Source organism: Euleptes europaea, chromosome 19 (assembly GCF_029931775.1).
Source record: "Euleptes europaea isolate rEulEur1 chromosome 19, rEulEur1.hap1, whole genome shotgun sequence".
Lineage (NCBI taxonomy): Eukaryota > Metazoa > Chordata > Lepidosauria > Squamata > Sphaerodactylidae > Euleptes > Euleptes europaea.
This window is the reverse complement of record NC_079330.1, coordinates 21497261-21523223: the sequence shown is the minus strand read 5'-3', so window position 1 is coordinate 21523223 and position 25963 is coordinate 21497261. Positions and strand designations below refer to the sequence as shown.

General features: G+C 47.0%; 1 protein-coding gene across 1 annotated transcript; it reads right to left on the bottom strand.

Annotated features, from left to right (window-relative positions):
- On the bottom strand, positions 1 to 23971 carry LOC130491280 (protein spinster homolog 3-like). The gene is made up of 12 exons (XM_056864991.1): positions 23785 to 23971; positions 19616 to 19681; positions 17826 to 17962; positions 17220 to 17371; positions 15872 to 15938; positions 15122 to 15273; positions 11291 to 11443; positions 9831 to 10020; positions 4765 to 4830; positions 3056 to 3154; positions 1990 to 2164; positions 1 to 62 (listed from the first exon to the last, which is right to left on the bottom strand). Exons 1-12 carry the CDS (start codon positions 23969 to 23971, stop codon positions 1 to 3), a joined length of 1506 nt encoding a protein of 501 aa, XP_056720969.1.
- Between the last annotated feature and the right edge of the window lie 1992 nt (positions 23972 to 25963).

The following is a 25963-nucleotide window of genomic DNA, read 5'->3' as shown; positions in this document are numbered from 1 at the left end:
CTACTTCTCAGGAAGTTTGTGCAGCTGTTGTTCATGCAAGTGGTAAACTTTGTTTTCGATACCTACAAACAGAGTCCCCCAGGTTAGAAAAGACTTACAAAAAAGGGGTCAGGTATGACTGTTTCTTAAAGAGGGCGCTGTTCCCCGTGGAAGCCTTGTAGGAAAGGCTGGTGTAAGTATTTGCCTGGGATACTTTAGAGTTTTAGATCATATCAGGGTTTCGTTTCACAATTTGCTCTTCCTGCCCTGGCTCTGTCCTTGGTCCTGTCAAGCAGGCTGGCATGGTGTAATGGTTAGAGCAGGGATGGGGAACCTCAGGCCCGGGGGCCATATGCAGCCCCCGAGGACATTTTTTGTGGCCCTCGGGAGCTCCGTGGCGCTACTGTGGAGGCAGGGCACAGGGCGGCCCTCCCTGAGGGTGTTCCTGGGGCCACGGCTTACAGGGGCGCTGCGGAGCCCTTTGGACCTCCTCTCGCCGACTGTCGGCTGTTGGTCAGCGAGAGGAGAGGGGAGGGGGAGGGACGTGTCCCACAAGGCTGCCTCCTACAGCCGCGGCATGCAGGAATGCCGCAGCACATTGTAAGCCCCTCTCACTGCCTGTCGGCTGTTGAGCAGCGAGAGGGAGGCGCGGGGGGGGGGGGGAATACTGGCAGCTCCCGGCGGCAGAGCATGTATGCGGGAGCCGATCAGGCTTCGGGGGGGGGGGCTTTTGTGGACTCTGGGGGGGGAGGGCATGGAGACTGGGGCCTGGTTGCGGGGCTCTGTGCGCCGCCAGGTGTGTGTGTGGGCAGGGAGGCTGGGGCCCGGTCATGCGGGGCTGGTGTGTGGGAGGGGAAGGCTTTTCTCTCTTTTCTTCCTCTTTTTCCTTTCTCTCCCTCTCTTTCTCCCTCTTTTTCTGTCTCTTTCTTTGTCTCCCTCCATCCTTTTCTTTCTTTCCCTCCGTCCTTTTCTTTCTTTCTCCCCCTCTCTCCATTTCTTTCTCCCTTTCTCTCTCTTTCTCCCTCCCTCCCTCCCTTTCTCTCTGTTTTCCTTCCTCCCTTGCCGATCGACTGTGGGCTGCGCCTCCCTGGCACCTCATTTGCTCGGGCCCACCACTGGCTGCCCTCCTGCCTGAGAGGGGGGAGTGGGGGCGCCCTGCAGGCCTTCTCTGTGTGGCCTCCCCTGGGGTTGCCAACCTCCAGGTGGTGGCTGGAGACCTGGCAACCCTAGCCTCTCCCTACCCCCGGGAGATCTACACCTGGTATGGCCCCTGAATGATGTTATAAATGTGCAAATGGCCCTTGGCAGGAAAAAGGTTTCCCACCCCTGGGTTAGAGTGTCAGGCCTTTTATGCATGGCTGTTTCCCTCGCCGTCACCCCTTCAACGACTTGGGGTCTTTGTTTTGATTATGCATGCCATTTCCGACCTTCAGAGGTCGCCTTGCTCTCCCCCTGCGTTTTGTCTGTATTTTCAAATTTGAGATAAAACAGGTCTCTGAAAACGTGGGCAAAGCACGGGGAAAAGCAGGGGGAGAGCGAGGCGACCTCTGACGGTCAGAAACGGCATGCATAATCAAAACAAAGACCCGAAGTCATCAGAGGGGTAACGGCGGCGGCAACAGCCATGTATAAAAGGCCTCTATGACCTGGGACAACCAAGGTTGAATCCCTGCTCTGCCATGCTGCTGGGTGACCTCGGGCCATCGCAGTCTCTTATCCTGCCCCATAGGGTTGTTGTTGTGAGGCTAAAGTGAAGCACAGGAGAACAATATGACGAGCAACTTTGGGTCCGACTTAGGGAGCAAAGCGGGATATAAATTTTTAAAAGAAGCCTAAAAGAAGAAGAAGAGAAAAGAAAATAATCGGGATTGTCTCAAGCCCCAGAAAGTGAAAGTTCCCATGGTTCATTGGGAGAGCCATGATAGTATAATCTAAAGTAAGCTGGTCTAAGGTTTGTAGGAAAGAGGTGCGTTTTCCGCAGAGACAAACAGAAGCAGAAATAGGAGTAACCTTGAATCGGCATTGCAGCTTTTATGCGATCTTCTTCAACGTGAAAGGCCGTCAGGAGGAAGAAGCCTCCGCCTAAGATACTGACAAAGGCACACAGGACAAAGCTGTACTGGAGGCTTCGGAAGGACCATAAGACAGACGGATGAGCCTGGCTCTTCTGGACCGCATCGGAGATCTGGAGATGAAAACAATTCACAGCCCTGTCAAGGCTGTCAGACTGAAAGATGGGAGCTTGGTAGGCACCCTTGAGAGCCTACTGTGTCGCTAGAAAGCTGAAACCTCCAAATGCCAAAGTAACTTTACCAGCTATTTAGGTTAGTAGTCTCTAACCATCCCAGATAGGGTGGCCAGCTCCAGATTGGGAAATACCTGGTGATTTTGGGGGTGGAGTCTGAGGAGGGCGGGGTTTGGGGAGAGGAGGGACTTCAATGCCATAGATTCCAATTGCCAAGGCAGCCATTTTCTCCAGAGGAACTGATTTCTATTGCCTGGAGATCAGTTGTAATAGCGGGAGATCTCCAGCCACCACCTGGAGGTTGGCAACCTCAACCACAGAGCCGCAAGCACATGGCTGTCCAAGTCACATGACAGGAAGAGGAGGAGACATTGATGACTTCATTGGCATCAAGGTCAGTTCTGTAGGCAGCAAACCAAGACAGGAAATACAAACAGAGCACCAGGAGGAATACTGTAGAGTGAAGCAAGCCAAGCGTCAGGACCATGGAGCAATCCTGTTTGTGGTGGTGTGACCTTATCTCACCACATTGCTACTCCTAATCTCTAGAGGGTCTCACAACCCAGAAGGTGGGGCTCCGGGACCCAGCTGAGAGGGCCCCTGGGCTGAAGACCACTGATATAGGTGGACCTTGGTTTGATTTAGCAAAACCATCTGTGTATTGAGGTGCATTGTTTACAAAACAGAGGTTGAAACAGCTAATAAAACCCAACCCTTCATCTATCCATTCACTGTGCAAGTCCCTAAACTCTGGTTAAATTGAAATTTCATTCCACAGTTCCCCACCTGATCTTATCCAGAACAAGATCCCCCCAGTCTCTTACAACTCACCATTCCAATGAGATACGGGCTTCCAGCGTCGCCCAGCAAATGGCTGACGCAAAGTTGCAGAGACATGGCTGTTGACTGGCGTTCGGGTTTCACAACATACTGTAAAAGGATAAGAAAATAAAAACATTTTGAGGCTTGTTATGACACACAGGCTCCCCACTGCCAAAGCAGAATATATATGGAAGATGAGGGATTGATAGCACCAGTTGTGGGACCTGAGCTAAACCTGAACCTGAACATTAGACAGACCTTTGAGACTGGGACCTAGGAGATGACACTTCTTAATCCTAGGAGATGACACCTCTGTCTCCTGAGGAGCTACGTGCTCCCAATGCTACAAGACAGGAAGAGGTTGAGCCAGAGCTTCTGAAGCTGGCTGTGCTTAAAAGGAACCTTTTCTACTCCTCTCAGCATGCATGCCATGTAGGCAGGTGGCATGGTGCTCTTACTCTCTGTGCATGTGGACTAGCAACAGGAACATCCAAAGGTACAGGAGGAAAAAAGCAGCTGGAGCTCCCTAGCCCACCTGGAGGGCCCGTAGCTCAGTGGCAGAGCATCTGCTTGGCATGCAGAAAGTCCCAGGTTCTATCCCCGGCATCTCCAAGTTTAAAAAAAGGACCAGGTAGTAGGTGATGTGAAAGACCTCTGCATGAGACACTAGAAAGCTGCTGCCCAGTTTGAGAAGACCCTACTGACCCTGATGGGACCGATGGTCTGATTCAGTATAAGGCAGCTTCAGTGAGTTCACCTGAGGGTCCCATCAATGAACAGTACTGTTTTACAGTGTTTTAATTGGGTGTTTTAAACAATGGGAGCTGCTTTGAGAATATTTGTGTTGAAAAGCAGTGCATCAACTTCATAAATTAATAAAAAAATTCACACCTGAACACACCTACTGGCAAAATATTCTACTCAGTTGCTCAGCTCCACATAACCCTCCTCCCAGTTTCCCGAGGAGGGGAGAGGCTGTGGCTCAGTGGAAGAGCCTCTGCTTGGCATGCAGAAAGTCCCAGGTTCAATCCCCGGCATCTCCAGTTAAAAGCACCAGGCGGCAGGTGATGTGAAAGACCCTCTGACTGATACCCTGGAGAGACACTGCCAGTCTTAGACAATACTGACTTTGATGGGCCAAGGGTCTGATTCAGTATAAGGCAGCTTCATGTGTGAGGTCTGGCCAATGAGCGCAGAGATGCTAGGATTTAATTTTTTTAGGCATTTATGCTCTGCTTTCTCCCCAATAGGGACCCAAAGCAACTTATACCATTGATCTCCCACCCCCCATTTTATCCTCTTAACACCACCCTGTGATGCAGGTTAATTTGAGAAAGAGTGACGGGTCCAGTGATTTTCTCTGGCAGGGTGGGGATTCTAACCCGTGTCTCCTAGATGAGTTTGACACTGTAACCACTACACCACGTTGGGTCTCATGGTGGACAGTCCGAGGATGATTGACTTTGGGTCTGTTTTTAATTTTAATAATCCAATTTCTTGAAATGCAAACTGTCTAGTTTGGGGCCAAGCTTTGGCTCTTTCATGCTAAACTACCAATGTTCAACACTCCTTCCCACTTCCTCGATATAACCCTAGTTCCTCTTGCCAAAGGGACAAAACAGAGATACTTCCTCTTGTCTCAGAAGAATGGAAATCCAAGAATAGATGTCTTTGGTTAGCAGCAAAATCAATATGGCAGTAAAAACAACGGAACTTACCAAGAGTATGTCAGTCACAACGGCCCAGTTTAAAGATAAAAGAAATTCTCCAAGGGCAATAAAAATCTGAAATGTTAAAAGAGAGAGAGAGAGAGAGAGAGAGAGAGAGAGAGAGAGAGACTGTTACTGTGCCATCATGAGCCCACCAGGTAGAGGCACTGGAGAATAGCAAATAAATAGAGGGCAGCTGCTGTTCTCCTTTGACATTTTCTCGGTCGTTTCAGCCACTTTCCTTTGAATGCTGCCTGCTGGCTCATTAATGCAATCGCCTAACTTGTATTACAAAATACAGATTTGTCTGCAAAGTGGAGAACTGGCCGAGTTCATGTAGGCACACATGAATGAGAAGGACTCCAGGTGACTAGCACAACAAGCATCTGGCTTCTTCTTGACCTCTAAGCAACAAAAAGGACCAAAATGCTGCAGCCTTATTCTTGTTCCTCTATACTGCACTGTGGCAATGTGTATACATGAACACATGAAGCTGCCTTATACAGAACCAGACCCTTGGTCCATCAAAGTCAGTACTGTTTACTCAGACTGGCAGCGGCTGTCCAGGCAGAAGTCTTTCACCTCACCTACTTGCCTAGTCCCTTTAACTGGAGATGCCGAGGATTGAACCTGGGACCTTCTGCATGCCAAGCAGATGCTCTACCACTGAGCCGCAGCCCCTCCCCTGTGTATACATTATGGAATACACAGGTTGGGTCCGGGGTACCCTCACATGTGTTGTGTAACAACTGGACATGAGTTGCAGAGTATCCTCAATTCCTGTGCCTTATTTAGATTGGAACTATGGGGAAGGGACATCAGTCTACAACCCTACACCTGAAACAGTCGGGGGGGGGGGTTATTTAGTCCATTGGGGAAACCCACAAGTATACACTTAGGTTTCTCCAGTGGGCCAAATAGTGCCTTCCTGGGTCTACCTATTTCAGGTTGGGATCATGGCATTGGGGAGGGTGGGTAGCTGAAATTCCTTTACCACATGTGCTGCAGTTATGATTGGAACTGGAGACAACATGCAGAAATTGAGAGACTCATTTTTTACTATTTCACAGGGCACAGGGAGGGTACCCAGAGGTCTATGCACTCTACACTGTGTAAATCTGCATGTACAAAAAGTCATCAGGTGATCCTGAAGGGGAAATAACAGAGAGACTGTGATCGATTTAAAACATTTAGAAGCCCATCTTCCTCCCAGATAACTGCAACCCCATTTATTTATGTATTTAATTAGATTTATATCCTGCTCTTTCCTGACTACAGTCAGACTCAGGGCAGCTACCAACTGAAGGAAACAATCAAAATAAAATACATATTATAAAATTTAAAACCTTATACATGCTAAAATTCAGAAAGGCGTCCTAGCAATAGTCAACCAGGATGGGATAATCAAACAGCAAGTGGTGGAGAAAAAGATGAGGGAAAACAACAACCAAATCCTGCTCGTAAATAAAGGAAAAATAAACCAAAAAAAGTCCCCCCAAAAAAGGCAGACAACACCAATAAAATCAGTTTAAAAAAACCCCAGCAGAAAAAATAAAAAATAAACCTCCATCAAGATACTATCTTTTAAAACACCCACAGAACAATCATCTGAAGGAAGCAAAGTCTCTTCTGAAGAGTTCTGTTTTACCAGCCCTCCTAAAAAGTAATAGAGACATAAATCTAATTTCCTCTGGGAGACTATTCCATAACATGGGAAGCCACCACAGAAAAAGCCTATGAGCAGGAAGCAGTGGAATATCCCCTCGCAGGGCCAGAAAAACCAATAGGCTATGGCCTGTCCCTGATAACAGATTTGCCAGAGAAAGAGACCAAGAAAGTGAGGACTGTCTCCGGTAAATGGGGATTGTTGGAAGTATCAAGAAGGATAATGTTTCAGATGTCTATTCTGACCCACCTTTTACTGTTTAAGCTTCACAAATATGCAGGTAGACAAGTTCCAGTTGGTATAAATATCATAGATACGTGGCACCAGCCACTTGGATGAGGCAGGGAAATTTGAGATGCGAGGGAGAAAAACCGCAGATACATTCCCCTCCTCCCTCAGGCATCAGTCAGAGCAAAACACTGTCTCTTCCCTGATGCACATGTCTACACTTGCAACTGAAACAGCTATTATCGAAGCCAGATAACATGCTCGGCAGATACTTCTAAAGTTGTGATCTTCAGAGTGTTCATCTCATCTTGAAACGTTCTGCACGACTACATAAAATTCATTGCCTTTTTCGCTCCTTTAAATGAAATCCATCACCACCCCGTTGCTGCCGTGCAGACTCCGCGAGTCCCTTCTTGTGCAATACAGGCTTCATGGGAGCCCATGGGACCGAAAGTTCAGGTGTGGGCCAAAAATGCAGCTGCTGGCAGTGGATTGCCAAACCTACTTACCCCCCTATCTATTAAGGTTTTTCGGACATTAAATGTGGGGGTATCCAACTGCACATAGTATAAGCGCACACTACCCCACAAGCTTCCCAATACGCGTGGTAGCCATTTTATCTGAACAGGGCATTGGGTGTAGTTTCAGCATCAGTACACGCTACTTAGAACCAGAGTAGCAAAGCTGAAATTTTGTGCTGTTTGGAAGAAATTGAGACCGTTCGTGTTGGGAGGATGTGGGTAGCATGGGCTCCCGGTATGCACGGTTGGATCCCCCCAAAGGGAATGTCTGAAAAAAAATCTATTGAATGCAGTTTTATCCCACGGTTTGTGCATAGTTCTCTCCTCCTCAAGCCAAGCAGCATATAGTCATGACATTTCACAGATGACTACAGAGTAACGTGTATGATACCCCAGTGCCTAGACCAAAGATCACTCTGTGATCCTCATGCCCTCCAGTAGTACACATTGTAGAGCACTCTTCATTGGACACTGTATACTGGGGCTGATGTCCTCTGTGAAAACTATCTTCCATTGATTTGAAAGCCAGTAGGGAGCTGGGACTTCCAATGGGATAAAAAAAATGAATTGTTCTACGATAGCTTATCGAGATTTCAAAACATGCTTCAACGGCACTCAGAAATTTCACTTCTAGAGACCCTGAAAAATGACAGTTTGATTGTACCGCACACATACTTTCAACAAGTAGTCCCCCACCCCAAGACCCCAATAGGAACAGTGATTTACCAGTGTGATGTAGTGGTTAAGAGTGTCGGAGTAGTATCTGGAAGACCCAGGTTCGAGTCCCCACTCGTACCATGGAAACTCGCTGGGCGAACCTTGGGCCAGTCACACTCTCTCAGCCAACCTACCTCACAAGGTTGTTGCAAGGATAAAATAGAGGAGAGGAGAATGATGTAAACAGCTTCAAGCCCCCGTTGGGGAGAAAGGTGGGATACAAATTAATTGAATAAATAAATAATGAGGGACAAGTACCAGAGAGCAGGTCTTGTCCCCCTACAGTGGAGCAGCCAAAGCATATGCAGGGACCTTCCTGGGCCAGAGAGGAAGGGAGACTTCCCTCACAACAGGCCTATTCATGCCTCCTTCAGGAATTTTTTTTGTGTGTGTAAAGTGCCGCCAAGTCGCAGCCGACTTATGGCGACCCCTTTTTGGGGTTTTCATGGCAAGAGACCAACAGAGGTGGTTTGCCAGTGCCTTCCTCTGCACAGCAACCCTGGTCTTCCTTGGTGGTCCCCCATCCAAATACTAACCAGGGCTGACCCTGCTTAGCTTCTGAGATCTGACGAGATCGGGCTGTACCTCCAGGAATTTTTTAAGGACCCCAAATTTAACACAATTAGGTCGCGTTCTGTAAAAGAGTCCCTCTGCATGTTTCTTCTTTCCTGCCCACGAGGTGCCAGCGGAAGGGATCCTCCCCGTCCCCGAGGCAAGAGGCTCTGTTTCGAGAAGCCAGCGGTTCAGAACGGCTGTTTTGACAGTCAGGCTCCAAGTACTATAATTAACTCTGCCTGAAGACCGTTGCAGTTAATTCTGGTCACCAGAACATGCCAGTCTAATCGCAGCTGTTCAGGGAGGATTGCTGAGGGGCAGCGCGGAGTCTGGTTATCACCCTTTCCCCCCCCACAGCAAACCTGCGAGGTAGGTTAGGCTGAGAGAGAGAGAGAGAGAAAAGCCCAAAGTCAACCACTGAGTTCGGTCAGCAGTGGGATCCTTTGAACCTAGGGTTGGCAGGTCCCTCTTCACCTCCGGCGGGAGGTTTTTGGGGCGGGGTTTGGTGAGGGGAGGGGCTTCAATGCCATAGAGTCCAATGGCCAAGGAGGCCATTTTCTCCAGCTGAACTGATCTCTTTCGGCTGGAGACCAGCTGTAATAGCAGGAGATCTCCAGCTAGTACCTGGAGGTCCAGCAAACGATCCACTAATGAGATAAAGTTGGTTATCAAGAAAAAAATCAGCACTTGGCTGATATCTAAACACATACATTGTAAGGAGAGACACAAATAACAACAAGGCAGTGCAAATATCTTCAAGGGAACCGCCATCTAAACAGGAAAAATACCTAACAACAGTACAAGAAATATGTACAAGAAATCTATGTCCAGGTTTCCCTCAGAGTCCAAAAGAGTTGGTTTTTACATGCCGACTTTACTATTTGTGTTTTATCTGGCTTAAAGCCACAAACAAATATCATATTATTATATTATTAAGCACAACAAGAACACAAAAACATAACAGCATTTAAAACATATAATAAAAACTTTAAAATCCCAATTTAACAAAGATGGCATCTTCTCTCACTGGCCAACTCCTATGAAATGAGTTTCCCAATCATTATGTCTCCCAATCTCTACCTAGGAGACAATTAGGGTTGCCAACCTCCAGGTACTAGCTGGAGATCAGCTATTACAACCGATCTCCAGCCGACAGAAATCAGTTCCCCTGGAGAAAATGGCCGCTTTGGCCATTGGACTCTATGGCATCGAAGTCCCTCCCCAAACCCCACCCTCCTCAGGCTCCACCCCAAAAGTCTCCAGGTATTTCCCAACCCAGAGCTGGCAACCCTAGAGACAATGCAGCTGGCTGTATACCAGACACCCCAACAAGGGCTACTGGGGGAGGGGGAACCTTGCCAAACACAAAATATCTCAATGTCGCTTACGTATGTAGCCACTATGCTGTCCTGAGCCAGCATGATCGCCAGATACAGGCATGGTGCCGAAGCAAGCAAACCCACAGCGCAGATGATGGGATCACCTTGTGCGTTAATCTTCTTGTATCTTCTGGCAGCTTCTGCACCGGTAACAACCCCCAAAATGCCCACAGCAACAGTCATGCCTCCAAAGATCATGCTAGAGGGGGGGGGGGGGGGAAATACATTGATTGGAGTTGACAGTATTTTATTTTTAAAAGAAAAAAATTAAGGGGAAAGTAGGATTGGCGCCTCTTTTCATGTCAGAATCTGTACCCCGTTTGAACCTATGTGGAAGGCAGATGTTCAAGAGGTGCGGCATTCCTGCAAAATTCTGTCTCAGCACAAGAGGAAGTGCTGTCAAGTTTGGAGCTTTTTCAAATTGTTCTTGCCACACGTGTCCTCGTGTTTGCTGATGGATGACATGCGGGCTTTCTGTCACGTGCGCGATGGGCGTTTAGTGCCACCCAAAAACACAACCCTTTTCTGCTCACAACCATGGTGTCTGGGGAGAAGCAGCTTCAGCCTCTACCCTAATTTGTGAAAATTAGGTACAGCCATGGAAGTAATATGATTTTGCAACAAAGCCTACAACAGCTTCATGGGACAGCTTGAGGATGCAAAAACAAGTGGGAGGGGGGCTGATGTCGCTTCTGCCCTGCACGCTGTGATGGTGAGCAGAAAAGGGTTGTCACGTGTCTGGGTGGCACAATTCCCCCATGCACATCCAATACACTCCTATAATCCCCTCAGTTAGCATGAGGAATTTGCAATGTGCAATAAACCGAGGGTGGGATTTTGCCGCCAAGTTTCCCAGTATTCAGTCTAATGCTCTTACTGCTATACTGCACTGTCACTTATGGGAGGAATCAAGTTTATAGGTGGTAAAGATACTCCCGAGTTCCAAGCATCTGCATTCAGGCATCTGCTTAGCTCAACGAGCGATTAAAATATGGAATTCGCTGCCAAATGATGGCCACGGGCATATACAGCTTTAAAAGGGGACTGGACAAATTCGTGGAGGATAGGTAGCTACTAGCCATGGTGACTAAAGGGAACCTCCACATTCAAAGGTACTAACCTCTGAATCCCAGTGCCTGGAGGCAATATCAGTGGAATGCCTCAGTCTCTGTGCCCTGTTGTTGGACCTACAGAGTAACTGACTGGCCACTGTGTGAGATGGGATGCTGGACTACATGGACCACTGGTCTGATCCAGCTCTTCTTATGTTCTTAGTCAAGGAATTCCTAAGGAAGGCGACCAGTTTCCATTATCCTTCTGGTTGATTACTTTCTCAGTACTTGACATTAGGGAGAAATGCTGAACAGGTGCTTGAAAATATATGCCGGCTGGATACAGGTGGGCAGAAATCTATCCAGAGCACTCCCCCCAGCCCAATTTCCTCTTCTCCAGAAAGAAGCATGAGTCACCTGTTGGAGGCACTGCATTTTTCCTGTCTTGACGAAGAGACATTGCTATGGAGGAACTGAGCTCTGCAGAGGAACGTGGGAATCCAGAAGCTCAGAGCTCCTGTGACAAAGGTCAGGACTGTCACACCCAGCGAGGACCATACGAAACTCCAGCTGCCAGAAAAACAAAGGTATTGTTACTGTTTAATATACTTATATCCTACTTTTGTCACAGTCAATAGGCACGGAACTATTAGGGTTGTCAGGTCCTTCTTCGCCACCGGCGAGAGGTTTTTGGGGTGGAGCCTGAGGAGGGCGGGGTTTGGGGAGGTGAGGGACTTCAATGCCATAGAGTCCAATTGCCAAAGCTGCCATTTTCTCCAGGTGAACTGATCTCCACTGGCTGGAGATCAGTTGTAATAGCAGGAGATCTCCAGCTAGTACCTGGAGGTTGGCAGCCCTAGGTACTATACAGAGTCACAAGAAGAACACACATGAAGCTGCCTTATGCACAATCAGACCCTTGGTCCATCATGGTCAATATTGTCTCTTCAGACTGGTAGTGACTCTCCAGGGTCTCAAGTAGAGGTCTTTCACATTACCTACAACCTGATTCTGTGAACTGGATATGCCGGGGATTGAACTTGGGACCTTCTGCATGGGAAGCAGAGGTTCTTCCACTGAGCTACAGCCCCTTCCCCATGAAGGTCCCTACTTGCAACCTTAAATAAGCCAGAGGGAGGGAGGAAGATATTATTGGGGTTAAATGGGACAGAATCTGCATTAGTTCTACACAGTGCAGTGTAGAGTTTAGATTGCTGGACTTGGAATCAGGAGACCCAGGTTCCAGTCCCTACTCTGCTTTGAATCTTGCTGGATGACCTTGGGGTAATCGCTCTTTCTCAGCTTAACGTATCACCAGGTCCTTGGAGGGGATAAAATGTGCTAGATAGATGCCAGTTTATCCTAAATAGGTAGGGTTGCCAGCTCCAGGTTGGGAAATACCTGGAGATTTTGGGGGTGGAGCATGAGGAGAGCTGAGTTTGGGGAGGGACTTCAGGGTAGGCTCCCTAAAACCTTTAAGGTGCCATTGGACTTCTGTTTGTCTTTACTCAGATGTAAGTCACACTGATTTCAGTGATGTTTACTCAAAAGAAAGTCGACTCGGCATGCAGTGGCAACATTGCTCATCTCCACTCTGCAGTTACTTTGCAAGATCTCCCCAACCCACCCCCTGCCTTAAAATTAGCAATTTTAGGTTTAAAGAAGGCCTATAGATACGTTGATTTACTCAACCAAGGAATCCACGGCCCTCAGTTTGCAAGACCTGAACAAAGCTGTTAACGATAGGATGCTTTGGAGGTCAAAAATTCATAGGGTCGGTATAAGTCAGAAGTGACAACTGCACACACCGATGAGTTTTGTAGGTCAACAATGCCCTCTAGTGAACATCCCTGATCAGTGTAAATCTTAATATTCATACCCTAGTACAACATAGCAGCCTGACAGGCCATCCTACCCTGAGCTTGCTAGAGCTTGGAAGCAAAGCACGATCAGACAAGGCTAGTAGTCGGGAGGATGACCACCAAGGAAGACTGGGGTTGCTATTTGGTGGGAGACGATGGCAAACCACCTCTGCTCACCTCTTGCCTTGAAAACCCCATGGTTCCCAGGGTTGCTGTGAGTCAGTTGTGACTTGACAGCACAAAATTATTAGTAGCAGTACATCATATATAAAAACATACAGTACATAGTAGTGTGTGCCATCAAGTGCCATTAAAGTGCCATCAAGTCGCAGCCGACTCATGGCGACCCCTTTTGGGGTTTTCATGGCAAGAGACTCACAGAGGTACAGCATAAATAAAAGCCTAGATAAAAGGAAGTATTTCTTCACACAACGCGTAGTTAAATTGTGGAACTCCCTGTCCCAGGATGTGGTGATGGCTGCCAACTTGGAAGGCTTTAAGAGGGGAGTGGACATGTTCATGGAGGAGAGGGCTATTCATGGCTGCTAGTAAAAATGGATACTAGTCATGAAGCATACCTGTTCTCTCCAGGATCAGATGAGCATGCCTATTAGATGCGTCGGATCACAGGCAGGATGCTGCTGTAGTTGTCTTGTTTGTGGGCTTCCTAGAGGCACCTGGTTGGCCACTGCGTGAACAGACTGCTGAATTTGATAGGCCTTGGTCTGAACCAGCATGGCTTTTCTTACTTATACATATATAGGAACATAAGAAGGTAACACCCATCTTGCCCTGACGTGGATGGCCCAGGCTAGCCTGATCTCGTCAGATCTCAGAAGCTAAGCAGGGTCACCCCTGGTTAGTATTTGGATGGGAGACCACCAAGGAAGACCAGGGTTGCCGTGCAGAGGAAGGCACTTGCAAACCACCTCTGTTAGTCTCTTGCCATGACAACCCCCAAAAGGGGTCACCATAAGCCGGCTGCGACTTGAAGGCACTTTACACACACACAACACACATCTTATGTCTTATCCCATTTAGGGGAGGTGTATTTGGCCCTCCCCAATCCATTTTTATCCTCACAATAACTACTCTGTTAGATAGGTTAGGCTGAGAAAGAGTGAAAGTCACCCACTGAGCTTCATAGAAGAACAGAGATCAGACTCAGGTCTCCCAGATCTTAGTCAGCCAGCAAACACTGCTGAATATGTTTTGAATTGCAGTCGTCATATAAGGAGAGCAGCCAGGTCTATTTTGCAATCAACCATATCTCTTTTTTAAAAAACAAAATTTAAAAGAAGAAAACTATGAGTTTAATGAAAGGCAGATGGGAAAGAGCAACTGTGAAATCTTTGCGCTTGGGCAACTGTCTTTGGTGTTCACAAGGCAAGGCATGTGGTAATGGGAGGCAGAGTCTCCTTCAGTGGTCGCCCCTCGATTGAGGAATGCTTTCCCCAAGGGATGTTCACCTGGCATTTAGTCTGCTCTCTCCTTCAGATGAAAAGATTTTCCTGTCTGGGCCTTTGGTAATGTGTCTTCATGGGCCCTTGTTAGGGTTGTCAGGTCCCTCTTTGCCACCAGCGGGAGGTTTTGGGGGCAGAGCCTGAGGAGGGAGGGGTTTGGGGAGGGGAGGGACTTCAATGCCATAGAGTCCAATTGCCAAAGCGGCCATTTTTCTCCAGGTGATCTGATCTCTATCGGCTGGAGATCAGTTGAATTAGCAGGAGATCTCCTGCTACTACCTGGCAGTTGGCAACCCCTAGCCCTTGTACAAATTATTTTAGGGCAGAAGTTGCTCCGGTGATCTTGTAATTTTTTTCGCCTGAAGCTGTTTTGTGGTATTTTGTGCTGCTTTTTGCCTACTGTTTAAATGTTCTGTTTTGATGTTTTACTGATTTTGTTATGAACCGAATCAAGCCAGATACACGGAGAAGCAGTTAATCGGTCGGCTTTAAAAAAGGGCTGTTCTTAATATATAAAATTGTCCCTGTTTTCATCTGTGAAATGTTGCTATATAAAATAACCTGCAGTGAGGCAAAGTTATTAGAGTGTTGGACCAAGGTGGTAGTTTCAGGAGGGTAGCCATGTTGGTCTATAGTAGAAGAACTAGATTCGAGTCCAGTAGTTCCTTAGAGACCCACAAGATTTTCAGGGTACAAACTTTCAAGAGTCAAAGCTCACTTTGCCAGATACCTGATGAAGGAAGCTTTGACTGAGGAAAGTTTATACCCTGAAAATCTTGTTGGCCTCTAAGGAGCTACTGGATTGAAATCTAGACCAGGATGGGGGAGAGTTGGGGGGAGAACAGGCTTCAAATCCCTACTCAGCTGTCAGCGGCATTTGACTGAAGAGCTGTGACATGACGTCAATGGCAGGCGTTCCTTACTTTCTGCAAAGGGATGAGATGTCTTTGCACCAAGTTGAATTCTCTCCCTGTTCGCCAACGTTTTCTACATGCTTCTTAGCTGCACGGTGGGAAGATTCGGGGACCAACAGGACCAGGAGAGCTAGGCCAACCGCTCCCATGCAAGGTGTAACCTACAAAGACAGGAGTTCATAATCTAAGCAATAAACATAACTAACCGATCAATAAAAAAGTCAAAAAATATGTGGGGCACTTCAGCCTGGAACGCGCTGCTAATTACCAAGCATAAACGGCCTGACAAAAGAAAATGAAGAAGAGTTGTTTTTTATATGCCGACTTTCTCTACCAGTTAAGGGAGACTCAAACCGGCTTACAATCACCTTCCCTTCCCCTCCCCACAACAGAAACCCTGCGAAGTAGGTGGGGCTGAGAGAGCTCTAAGAGAGCTGTGACTAGCCCAAGGTCACCCAGCTGGCTTCATGTGTACGCGTGGGGAAACAAATCCAGTTCACCAAATTCACCTCCGGTGCTCATGTGGAGGAGTGGAGAATCAAACCCGGTTTGCCAGATCAGACTCCACCGCTCCAAGCAACTGCTCTTAACCACTACACCACACTGACTCTCTCACAAACGCATCATGACGCTATGGGGAAGCAGGAAAAAACCCCACTTCCCAGCAGCAATTGAACCTGGGGCAACTAATTCATTTGGGAAAGATGTCTGTTAATTACAGGGTGAAAGAGGGGAGGATCCATCGAAAAGAAGACTCACTCGGAAACCCCAGCTCCAGTTGCCAGTGGCTTGCTCCATCGTAGAAGACAGGATGTAACCAAGGCCACTGCAAGAGAGGAAGAGATCAGGGTTTTGTCTCCAGCTGCTGCAGTACAAAGTGTTAATAGGTAAGAGCTATGAAAATGCCGGGTTGCAATCCAGAATATTTAGATGAAGAAGCATATGGACAGGGTACATTTTTATCCTGCCTGCGCTGTTCCGAAGGAGGTCAGAGCAATGGGCACGATTCTCTCAGAAGCATGACTGGCCCAGAGTCACATGGGAAGCGGTGTGGCGATTTGAACCCGGAGTTCCTGTGTTCTAGTCTGGCACTCCAGCCATAATCAGCCATGCTACTTTGTGTAGGGCTGCCAGCTCTGGGTTGGGAAATACCTGGAGATTTAGCGGGGTATAATGCCATAGAGTCCACCATCCAAAGCAGCCATTTTCTCCAGGGGAATTGATCTTCCCACTATTGCAACTGATCTCCAGGCAACCAATAGCTGGTGATTCCTGGAGGTTGGCAACCCTACAGATCAGGCCATTAGGACATCCGATTGGCAGTGACTACTCAGGGTCTCAGGCAGGGATAGTCTTCCCCAACACCTGCAATCCTTTGGACTGGAGATGCCAGAACGAACGTATTTATTTTATTTATTTAATTCATTTGTAAAAAAAAACCATGGGGACCCAAAGTAGTTTACGTTGTTCTCCTTTCCTCAATTTTATCCTCAAAACAACCCTGTGAGGTAAGGCTAAGAGAGTGTGACTGGCCTGGGGTCACTCAACTTGCAACCTTCTTCATACAAAGGTACCACTGTGCCAGTCAATTAAAAATATTTAGCATATAATCCCCCCATAATCTAATCTATAAAACATAACTAACCAATCAACAAGACTTTTATATGCTTGTCCTAAACCCACATAAACATATGAAACTGCTGGTAATTGCTATTACCAATGATCTACTAAGCTCAGTATTGTCTACTCTGACTGGCAGCTGCTCTCCAGTGCCTCAGATGGAGGTCTTTCACATCACCAACTATCTGATCCTTTTAACTGGAGATAACTAGGAATTGAACTTGGGACCTTCTACAGGAGAATTAGATTCTCTACCAGCAAGCCATGGCACTTCTCCTTACCACAAACACATGAAGCTGCCTTATACTGAGTCAGACCCTTGGTCTGTCAAGGTCAGCATTGTCTGCTCTGACGGGCAGGGGCTCTCCAGGGTCTCAGGCAGAGGTCTTTCACATCACCTACCACATGAGACTTTTAACTGGAGATACCAAGGATTGAACTGGGAACCTTCTGCGCACAAAGTAGATGCCCTGATAGGCAGGTGTACCTTCCAACTGGTATGAAAATGTAGAAGATGGACAGCACCCACGTCCTGCGGTCTTTCTCAAATAAATCAGCAATGATGGAAGGCGCTACTGTGGAATAGCTGGCGGTGCCGACACCCACCAGTCCACGTGAAATGAAGAATAACCAGGCCATCTAGAGGAGCAAAAAGATGCATGAGAACTTAGAAGGTGCTTATTAAGTAATACCCTCTATATTGGGCAAAGTGATTGTTCGTTTTACATCTGCAACCATTTCTGTGTAATGCTAAGCAGAGTTACTCCAGTTGAACACACTGAATTCAGTGGACTTAGATTGGAGTAACTCGGCATAGGATTGCACGTTTAGTCACTTCATAGTTTTTATCTATAAATTAAAAAATGCTTTCATTAACTAACAAGATTTGTCCTAAGTAGCTGATTGGCCAATTTTAAGGAGGGGAGGGAGCTCAGTGAGGGCCTAATACCATAAGCCCACCCTCCAAAGCTGCCATTTTTCTGGTCTCTATCATCTGGAACTGGTCTCTATAGTCTGGAGATCAGTTGGAGATTGGCAACCCTAGGTGTCCTGGATACAACACCAGCCCCTCCCACCAAAAACCAACCCTTACCGACTCAGCGATGAAGGAGCTACCAAGAGTAACGCCTGACCAAAGTAATATTCCAGCGCTCAGGATGATTTTCCTATTGTATCGGTCCCCAAGGTATCCAAACAGTGGCGCCGAGAACAAGAAGCAGAGGATGAAAGCTGCAATGGGAAGAAAGCCGGAAAGGGAGGAGATGTAGGGTTGCCAGCTCTGGGTTGGGAAATACCTGGAGATTTTGGGGGCGGAGCCTGAGGAGGGGTTTGGGAGGGACTTCAATGCCATAGAGTCCAATGGCCAAAGTGGCCATTTTCTCCAGGTGAACCGCTCTCTATCGGCTGGAGATCAGTTGTAATAGCAGGAGATCTCCAGCTAGTGCCTGGAAGTTGGGAACCGTAAGGAGATGTCATCTAGTGATGTCACCGGGGCAGCCTTTTTGTGGCCTGGGGGAATCCCTCTGGGATTCTCTGGGAACCCTCCTTAAAATTGGTTCAAGTGAAATTTTAGAACAAGTTGGCTACATGCAAGTGAAAAACAGGTTAATAGGGCACTTTCAAACATGCCAAATAATGCGCTTTCAATCCACTTTCAATGCACTTTTCAGCTGGATTTTACTGTGTGAAATGGCAAAATCCACTTGCAAACAATAGTTAAAGTAGATTGAAAGTGCATTATTCAGTATGTGCGAAAGCGCCCATAATAGAGTGGCCGAGGATGCCTTCTCTCATTTGATTGCAGACTGAATTAAGCACACCCAAACACACGATTTGCTAGTCCTCTGGTCATCACTGTGGTTCCTTGTCTTTAAAGACCAAACTGAGTCTGCCATGCAGTATCTGAAGAGCTGGACTCTACTCCACAAAAACTATGCCGTATTAAACATTTATTAGTCTTTAGGTAAAGGTAAAGGTAGTCCCCTGTGCAAGCACTGGGTCATTACTGACCCATGGGATGACGTCACATCACATTGTTTACTAGGCAGATTATGTTTACGGGTTTTTTTGCCATTGCCTTCCCCAGTCATCTACACTTTACCCCCAGCAAGCGGGGTGCTCATTTGACCGACCTCGGAAGGACAGAAGGCTGAGTCAACCTTGAGCCGGCTACCTGAAACCGACTTCTGTCGGGATCGAACTCAGGTCGTGAGCAGAGCTTTGACTGCAGTACTGTAGCTTACCACTCTGCACCATGGGGCTCCTTTATTATTAGTCCTTAGAGTACCCCAAGACTGCTGTTTCTTTGTTGCTATGTAACATTTATTCTGACCCTTGCAAAACAGACACAGCCAAGTCTCTAGCAGCTAGAAAGTTAGGTGAGCACTGGAAAACCAGTCTGGCCTAGTAAACAGTTGGCTGGCCTTAGACTAGGGAGATTTGAGTTCAAATTCCTGCCCAGCTATAATGCTTAGTATAATGCCTTGGACAAGCCTTCATTGTGTTACTGAATCAGATTGTCCTACCTAATCATACATGTGAACACATGGACACACGAAGCTGCCTTCTACTGAATCAGACCCTTGGTCCATCAAAGTCAGTATTCTCTACTCAAACCGGCAGCGGCTCTCCAGGGTCTCAGGCAGAGGTCTTTCACATCGCCTAGTCCCTTTAACTGGAGATGCTGGGTATTGAACCTGGGATGTTCTGCATGCCAGGAAGAAGCTCTACCACTAAGCCACAGCTCCTCCCCTACCTAGGAAGATGCAATTTAAATCTTTAAAAAGGAGATGAAACCAGGAATGTGCACTACTGAACCTATTGGTTAAGACAGAGGATATTTAAAAAAAAGTATAGGCTAGACACACAGGAAAATCCTTTTACCTGTATGCAACAGGCCAGCCTCACTGTCTCCAAAGCTGAAGAATATCTGTATCTTCTCAAGTACTCCTGTAACAAAGAAAGATTTATCATAGCCATGAAGACCAAGATTATTTGTTTCTTATGTTGTTCACCCACCCATTCTCCCAGGGACTCAGGGCAGCATACACAGTTTTGCTCATCACTACTTTCTCCTTACAACAACCTTGTGAGGTAACCCAGGCTGAGAAATAGTGACCAACAGAATGTCACCCAGCGAGGTTCATGACTGAGTTGGGATTTGAACTCAGGGGCTCCCCAGTCCTTTAAGGACTGGGTTTAAGGAACGAGACCACAGCATTGGGTTAAAGCAGATGCCATGTTGGGAGATCTGAGATTGAATCTTCCCAGCAGTTTTCAAAGAACAACTGTGTCCTTATGGGGGCAGGGCTGCCAGGTCCCTCTTCACCATCACCAGGAGGTTTTTGGGGCGGAGCCTGAGGAGGGCGGGGTCTGGGGAGGGGAGGGACTTCAATGCCATAGAGTCCAATTCTCCAGGTGAACTGATCTCTATCGGCGGGAGATCAATTGTAATAGCAGGAGATCTCCAGTTAGTACCTGGAGGTTGGCAACCCTATATGGGGGCCTAATTTAAATCAGGACCCTAGCACATGGGGGGGGGGAGAACTGAAACTGCTAACTGCCCCCCAACGCATATCATTATTAGCCCTTAAAAGAAAAAAAATAAAGGCAACGGGGTGGGGGGAGGGGCTGGTTTTGGTTAGCAAAACCATGCAAACCTGGAGTGGTTAAACATCTTTATCCCTCTCCAGGTACTGGGGCCAAGATCCAAAGCACCATTTCTCCCGCTTTAACCCATCCATGCACCAGTCCTCCCAATCTGGTTCATGGGACTGGTCACCATTTTGCCCCTTGGAAAGATTTCAGAGTCTTTAAAAAAATTATTTGGTATAAAAAAAAAATTAACAGAAAAAAAATACAGAACAAATCAGCAGTGTAATAATATTTCTTCAAGAATACTTCCTGTAACCTAGGTAATGTGTAAAGGCCTTATATAGCTATTTGATCTTTATGAGAAATAAAAAGAAAGGAAATGACTGGATGTTAGTGAGCACAGCTAGGCACTGTTGTAGGGGGGAAAAACATTTTAAGGCTTCAACCAAAGGAAGCTCTTGTGGTCAGTTTAATAACACCTCTTCACAAGCCAGTGCAGGACATTTTGTTGAAGCATAAATGAGTGCAATATTCCAAGGGTCCCCAATCTTGTTGATAGGGTTGACAGGTCCCTCTTCGCCAACAAGGGGAAGTTTTTTGGGTAGGTGTGGTATAGGCGACATAACAGTAGGGTTGCCAACCTCCATTTACTAGCTGGATATCTCCTATTACAACTGATCTCCAGCCGATAGAGATCAGTTCCCCTGGAGAAAAGGGCTGCTTTGGCAATTGGACTCCATGGCATTGAAGTCCCATCCCTCCCCAAACCACGTGCTCCTCAGGATCTGCCCCCCAAACCTCCCACTGGTGGCGAAGAGGGACGTGGCAACCCTGTTTTTGGGGCGGTGCCTGAGGAGGATGGGGTTTGGGGAGGGGAGGGATTTAAATGCCATAGAGTCCAGTGGTACCTGGAGGATGGCAACCCTACTTGTTGAACCTTCAGGCACCTTTGGAATTTTGACATGGCGTGGTGGGCGCAGCCACAAAATGGCTGCTGCAAAAGGTGGAGCCAGCCACAAAATTATTGCCACAGCTTAACTTGTCACACAGTGAAGATCCTTGTGTTGTGGTGGCAGCTGCTGTCAGATCATTTTTTAAAATCTGCACAGCCCGTCACATCTCCAATAGCCAATCAGAAGCCTTGCTGAGCAAAAGGCACACCTGGTCCCTCTAGGGTGGCCAACCTCCAGGTACTAGCTGGAGATCTCCTGCTATTACAACTGATCTCCAGCTGATAGACATCGATTCACCTGGAGAAAATGGCCACTTTGGTAATTGGATTCTATGGCATTGAAGTCCCTCCCCTCCCCAAACCCCGCCCTCCTCAGGCTGCACCCCAAAATCTCCAGATATTTCCCAACCTGGAGCTGGCAGCCCTACTGGCCCCACCCACTTCCTAAAAACACTTGACGGGTGCCATGTTGCCCATGAGCACCATGTTGGGGACCCCTGCAGAATTCAATCTTTAGAAAAGGGTCTTCGCCAGTAATCAAAAAATGGGACATGCAGCCACACAGACAAGATTCTCCCTTTTTCCAGTTGCAAAACGTTGGCAGGCATAGGTATGTAATGTGCCAGAATTCCTCCCCTTGGCCCAGCTTGCTGCTGGCCATGGAGCAGAGGTCTTGCACAGTAGCTTGCTTTGTTCTCGACAGCTCAGGTTGTGTAAAGCTGCCTTTGCCACTCAGCTTGTAATGCAGCTGGGACGTTGCAGCCTTGCTTTGCTTTTACTCTGGCGTGCTCAGCTCTTGCAAAACGTATCTTCTGTTGCCTAGAAATGCTTTGAGGGAACCGCTCCGGAGGTTTGTTATCCCCTGCATCATTTGGATGAAACAGAACACAGCTAAAAGAGCAAAAAAGCAGCCAGGAAAAGAGAGGGTGCCTCTCCTGTTGATAAGAGTAGATCAAGTCTGATATGTTCTCTTTGGAGACACCTGTGAGGATGAAGGTTCTCATTTTTAAAAGACTAATCCTGTAGGTGTGGCTAAGGGGCAAAACCATGGAGCGCCAGGATAAAACCTGAAATAAATTCTAGCTCAATATTATTTATTCTGAGGGACAGCAGCAGCAGATCTTCAGGGTCTCAGGCAGAGAAAAGTCTTTCTCAAGACCTGCTGCCTGAGGTCCTCCTGGAACTGGAGATATGAGGAACTGATGTACCTTGAGTCGGTGAAAAAGGCTGGCTATAAATCAGATCAGATCAGAGAGTTTATTTGCGGCCCTTGGCCAGATAAAACAAGATACATGGACTAAAATGGTCTTACCGACAAAGGTTTACAGTCCGAGTCTTAAGTCACTTAAAAGAATAAAAACAATAAAATAAATAACATCCGAGTTACATCTGCCATTTGGACTAAGAGACTACTCTGTGGCAACGAATTTTCATTGCAGCCGTACAAAATTTTGCTACCTGAGAGGTGATTGAGGGATTATCTCCTTGTAGGAGCTTTTCTATCTTTTCTCTTTCCGCTGGCTATAAATAATCTTGTTTATTTATTTACTTACTTCATTTATAACCTGCCTTTCTCTCCCATGGGGAACCAGAGTGGCGTACATCCTTCTCCTCTATCTTATCCTCACAACAACCCTGTGAGGTAGGTTAGCCTGAGGGTATGTGATGGACCAAAGGTCACCTAGTGAGCTTCCATGGCAGAACGGGGAGTCGAACCTGAGTTTCTCAGATCCTAGTCCAACCCTAACCGCTACACCACACTAAGCCTAAGATCTCCTGAGAATACAACGATCTTCTGAATACAAAGCTGAATAAAAAGACCTTCCGAATACAACACTCTTCCAATGCTCTTCCAGTGAATACAAAGACCTTTCAAATACAAAGCTCTTTCAATTAATACAACGACCTTCCAAACACGAAGCTCTTCTAATGAATACAAAGACCTTCTGAATAAAAAGGTGCTATTCCACTCTGCTGTACGTTCACTCCCCCTGCCCTAAAAAGCCTGTCCTGGCCCACAGATACAAAATGCTGAAGGATCCTTACGGTCTTCAGAAGGCATCGTCGATCACCTTACCCAGTGCCGGATTGACGTATAAGCTAAACAAGCTATAGCTTAGGGCCCCACTCTCTTGGGGCCCCCCAAAAAATTTAAAGGAAAAAAAAACTGGATGTACATTTCCAAAATACAAGATAAAAAAACAAATGACATAAAACCTACATACAGCAACAGTGTTATCATTTTAAGTTAGAGCTTAATAATTATTTCACTGTTAATATTTCTTAATTGTATTTCAGTTCAACAATTACTTTGATAAAATACATATTTTGTTATGTGCAAATGGCTTTAGATACCTATTAGGTCCATAAATTACCATATAGCATATATTCAACACAAAAAACAGCGACAATTTGTTGTTGACAAAGGACAGCTGGACATATAAAGGGCCCCATTACCTTCAATAGCTTAGAGCCTCATCAAACCTAAATCCGGCCCTGACCTTACCTGGTACAACAAACCAGTCCATGTAGTTCACCAGGTTAATATAGCATAGGACAGCAACTGCCAGGTAAGACCTTTTGCGGGAAAACTCCCCCTGTCCCTCTGACTCTTCCTTTGGTTCGATGGTGCCATAGAGCTTCGAGGGCAGAGGGGGCTGGCATGACAGGCCTGCAGCCGACTCCTCGTTCATGCCACCGGGCCTTTGCGCCAGCACAGTCAGGCAGCGCACGGCAGGCTTGGGAACTTGCCCTCTTACAGTGAGCTGTGGCTCAACCCTGAGTCCCAATGTTATGAGGAACCTCGCTCTGCTCAGTCATTTCCTGCAAAGAGCCACTTGCAAACCCAGCCGGTAAACCTTCAAACTGGAGGTTTCCCCCTCTAGCAAAACTGCATCTCTGCTAATAAAGGCATGTCTGCAAGGGCCCAGTGCAACCTTCAACGGGAGGGAAAGATATACAGAGCCTGTTTCAGATAAGCCCTTGTCTGAAAGCAAACAGCCTGCAAGATTTATTATCTGTCCCCTAAAAACAGCCCAATTTGGAATTCCAATTAGGTGATGTCCGTCATCGCCCTGACCTGGATAGCCCAGGCTAACCCAGTCTTGACAGATCTCTGAAACTAAGCAGGGTCAGCCCTGATTAGTGGTTGGATGGGAGACCACCAAGGGAGTCCAGGGTAGCCATAGCCCTCCTCCGCGTGGGCTGAGAGAGTTCGGAGAGAACTGTGACTGGCCCAAGGTCACCCAGCAGGCTTCATGTGGAGGAGTGGGGAATCGAACCCGGTTCTCCAGATTGGAGTCCGCCACTCTTAACCACTACACCACTCTAGCTCTCTACACCTGCTACTTGAGATTAGACCTGGGACTTTGTGTGCGTGTTCTACTGCTGAGGCACGGCCCCAAGGAGGAAGGAGGCTCACATTTATTTTCAACCAGGAAGCTCTCTGGGTGGTGTTGGCCAAGCTATTATTTTGCAGGCTGGTTGATGAGTTAGGAAGATATTGTAACCTCCCTGATGTGGGAAAACTGATTCTCCATGTGGCCTGTTGCAACGTGACCCCGCCCACAGATGCTTTTACTCCTAGGCATTTGCAGATCGTCTTTGAACGTGCGAGATCGTTGGTCCAAGATCATACCTTTTTATAAGAACCAACCAAAATACCACAAAACTCTGCTCAAGATTTTGAGTTCGGCAGAAAAATGTTAGTCTATCAAATTATGCATAATACTAGAACGCAGCGTCATCTGCTGAAGCTGGATGGTGAGAGATTCAAAACAGATAAAAGGAAGTATTTCTTCACACAACACATAGTTAAATTGTTGAACTCCCCGCCCCAGGATGTGGTAAGGGCTGCCAACTCGGAAGGCTTCAAGAGGGGAGTGGACATGTTCATGGAGGAGAGGGCTATCGATGGATAATAGTCAAAATGAATACTAGTCCTGATGCATACTTATTCTCTCCAGTATTAGAGAAGCATGCCTATTATCTTAGGTGCTGTGGAACACAGGCAGGATGCTGCTGCAGTCATCTTGTTTGTGGTCTTCCTAGAGGCACCTGGTTGGCCACTGTGTGAACAGACTGCTGGACTTGATGGACCTTGGTCTGATCCCGCATGACTTTTCTTATGTTCTTATGTCAGGATGGGTTTTTTCTTTACTAAGGCAGAGGAGAGGGTTATAGGGGTTCATATAATGGACTAGGGTCTTGGGGACCCAGTTCCAAATCCCAACTCAGCCATGGAAGCTTGCTAGGTAACCTTGGGTCAGCCACAATCACTTGTCCAAACGTACTTTAGAGGGCTATTTTGACAATCAAATAGCAGAGTTGAGAACAACAGACACTGCCATGAGCTCTTATGAAGAATGGCAGGATTAAAAGGTACTAAATAAGTAAGAGCATTCAGGCCATGATGGAAACATGCAGCCAGCACTGAGCAGTGCTTTGTTTATGGAACTCCCTACTCCTTGCAGGGCACCAGATTTTGGTAATTTCAGATGCTGGGTAGAAACGAAAAATCTGGTTTGTGCATAGGGCTGCCAACTTCCAGGTGGTTGAATTCAAACAAAACAGCACAAGTACAAAAAGCCATCCTATGGCACATAAATCCCCAAACTGGAAAATGCTAATGAAAGTGTATTTCTCAAAACAACCATCAGGTAAACAACCACAGTTGACAAAAAATC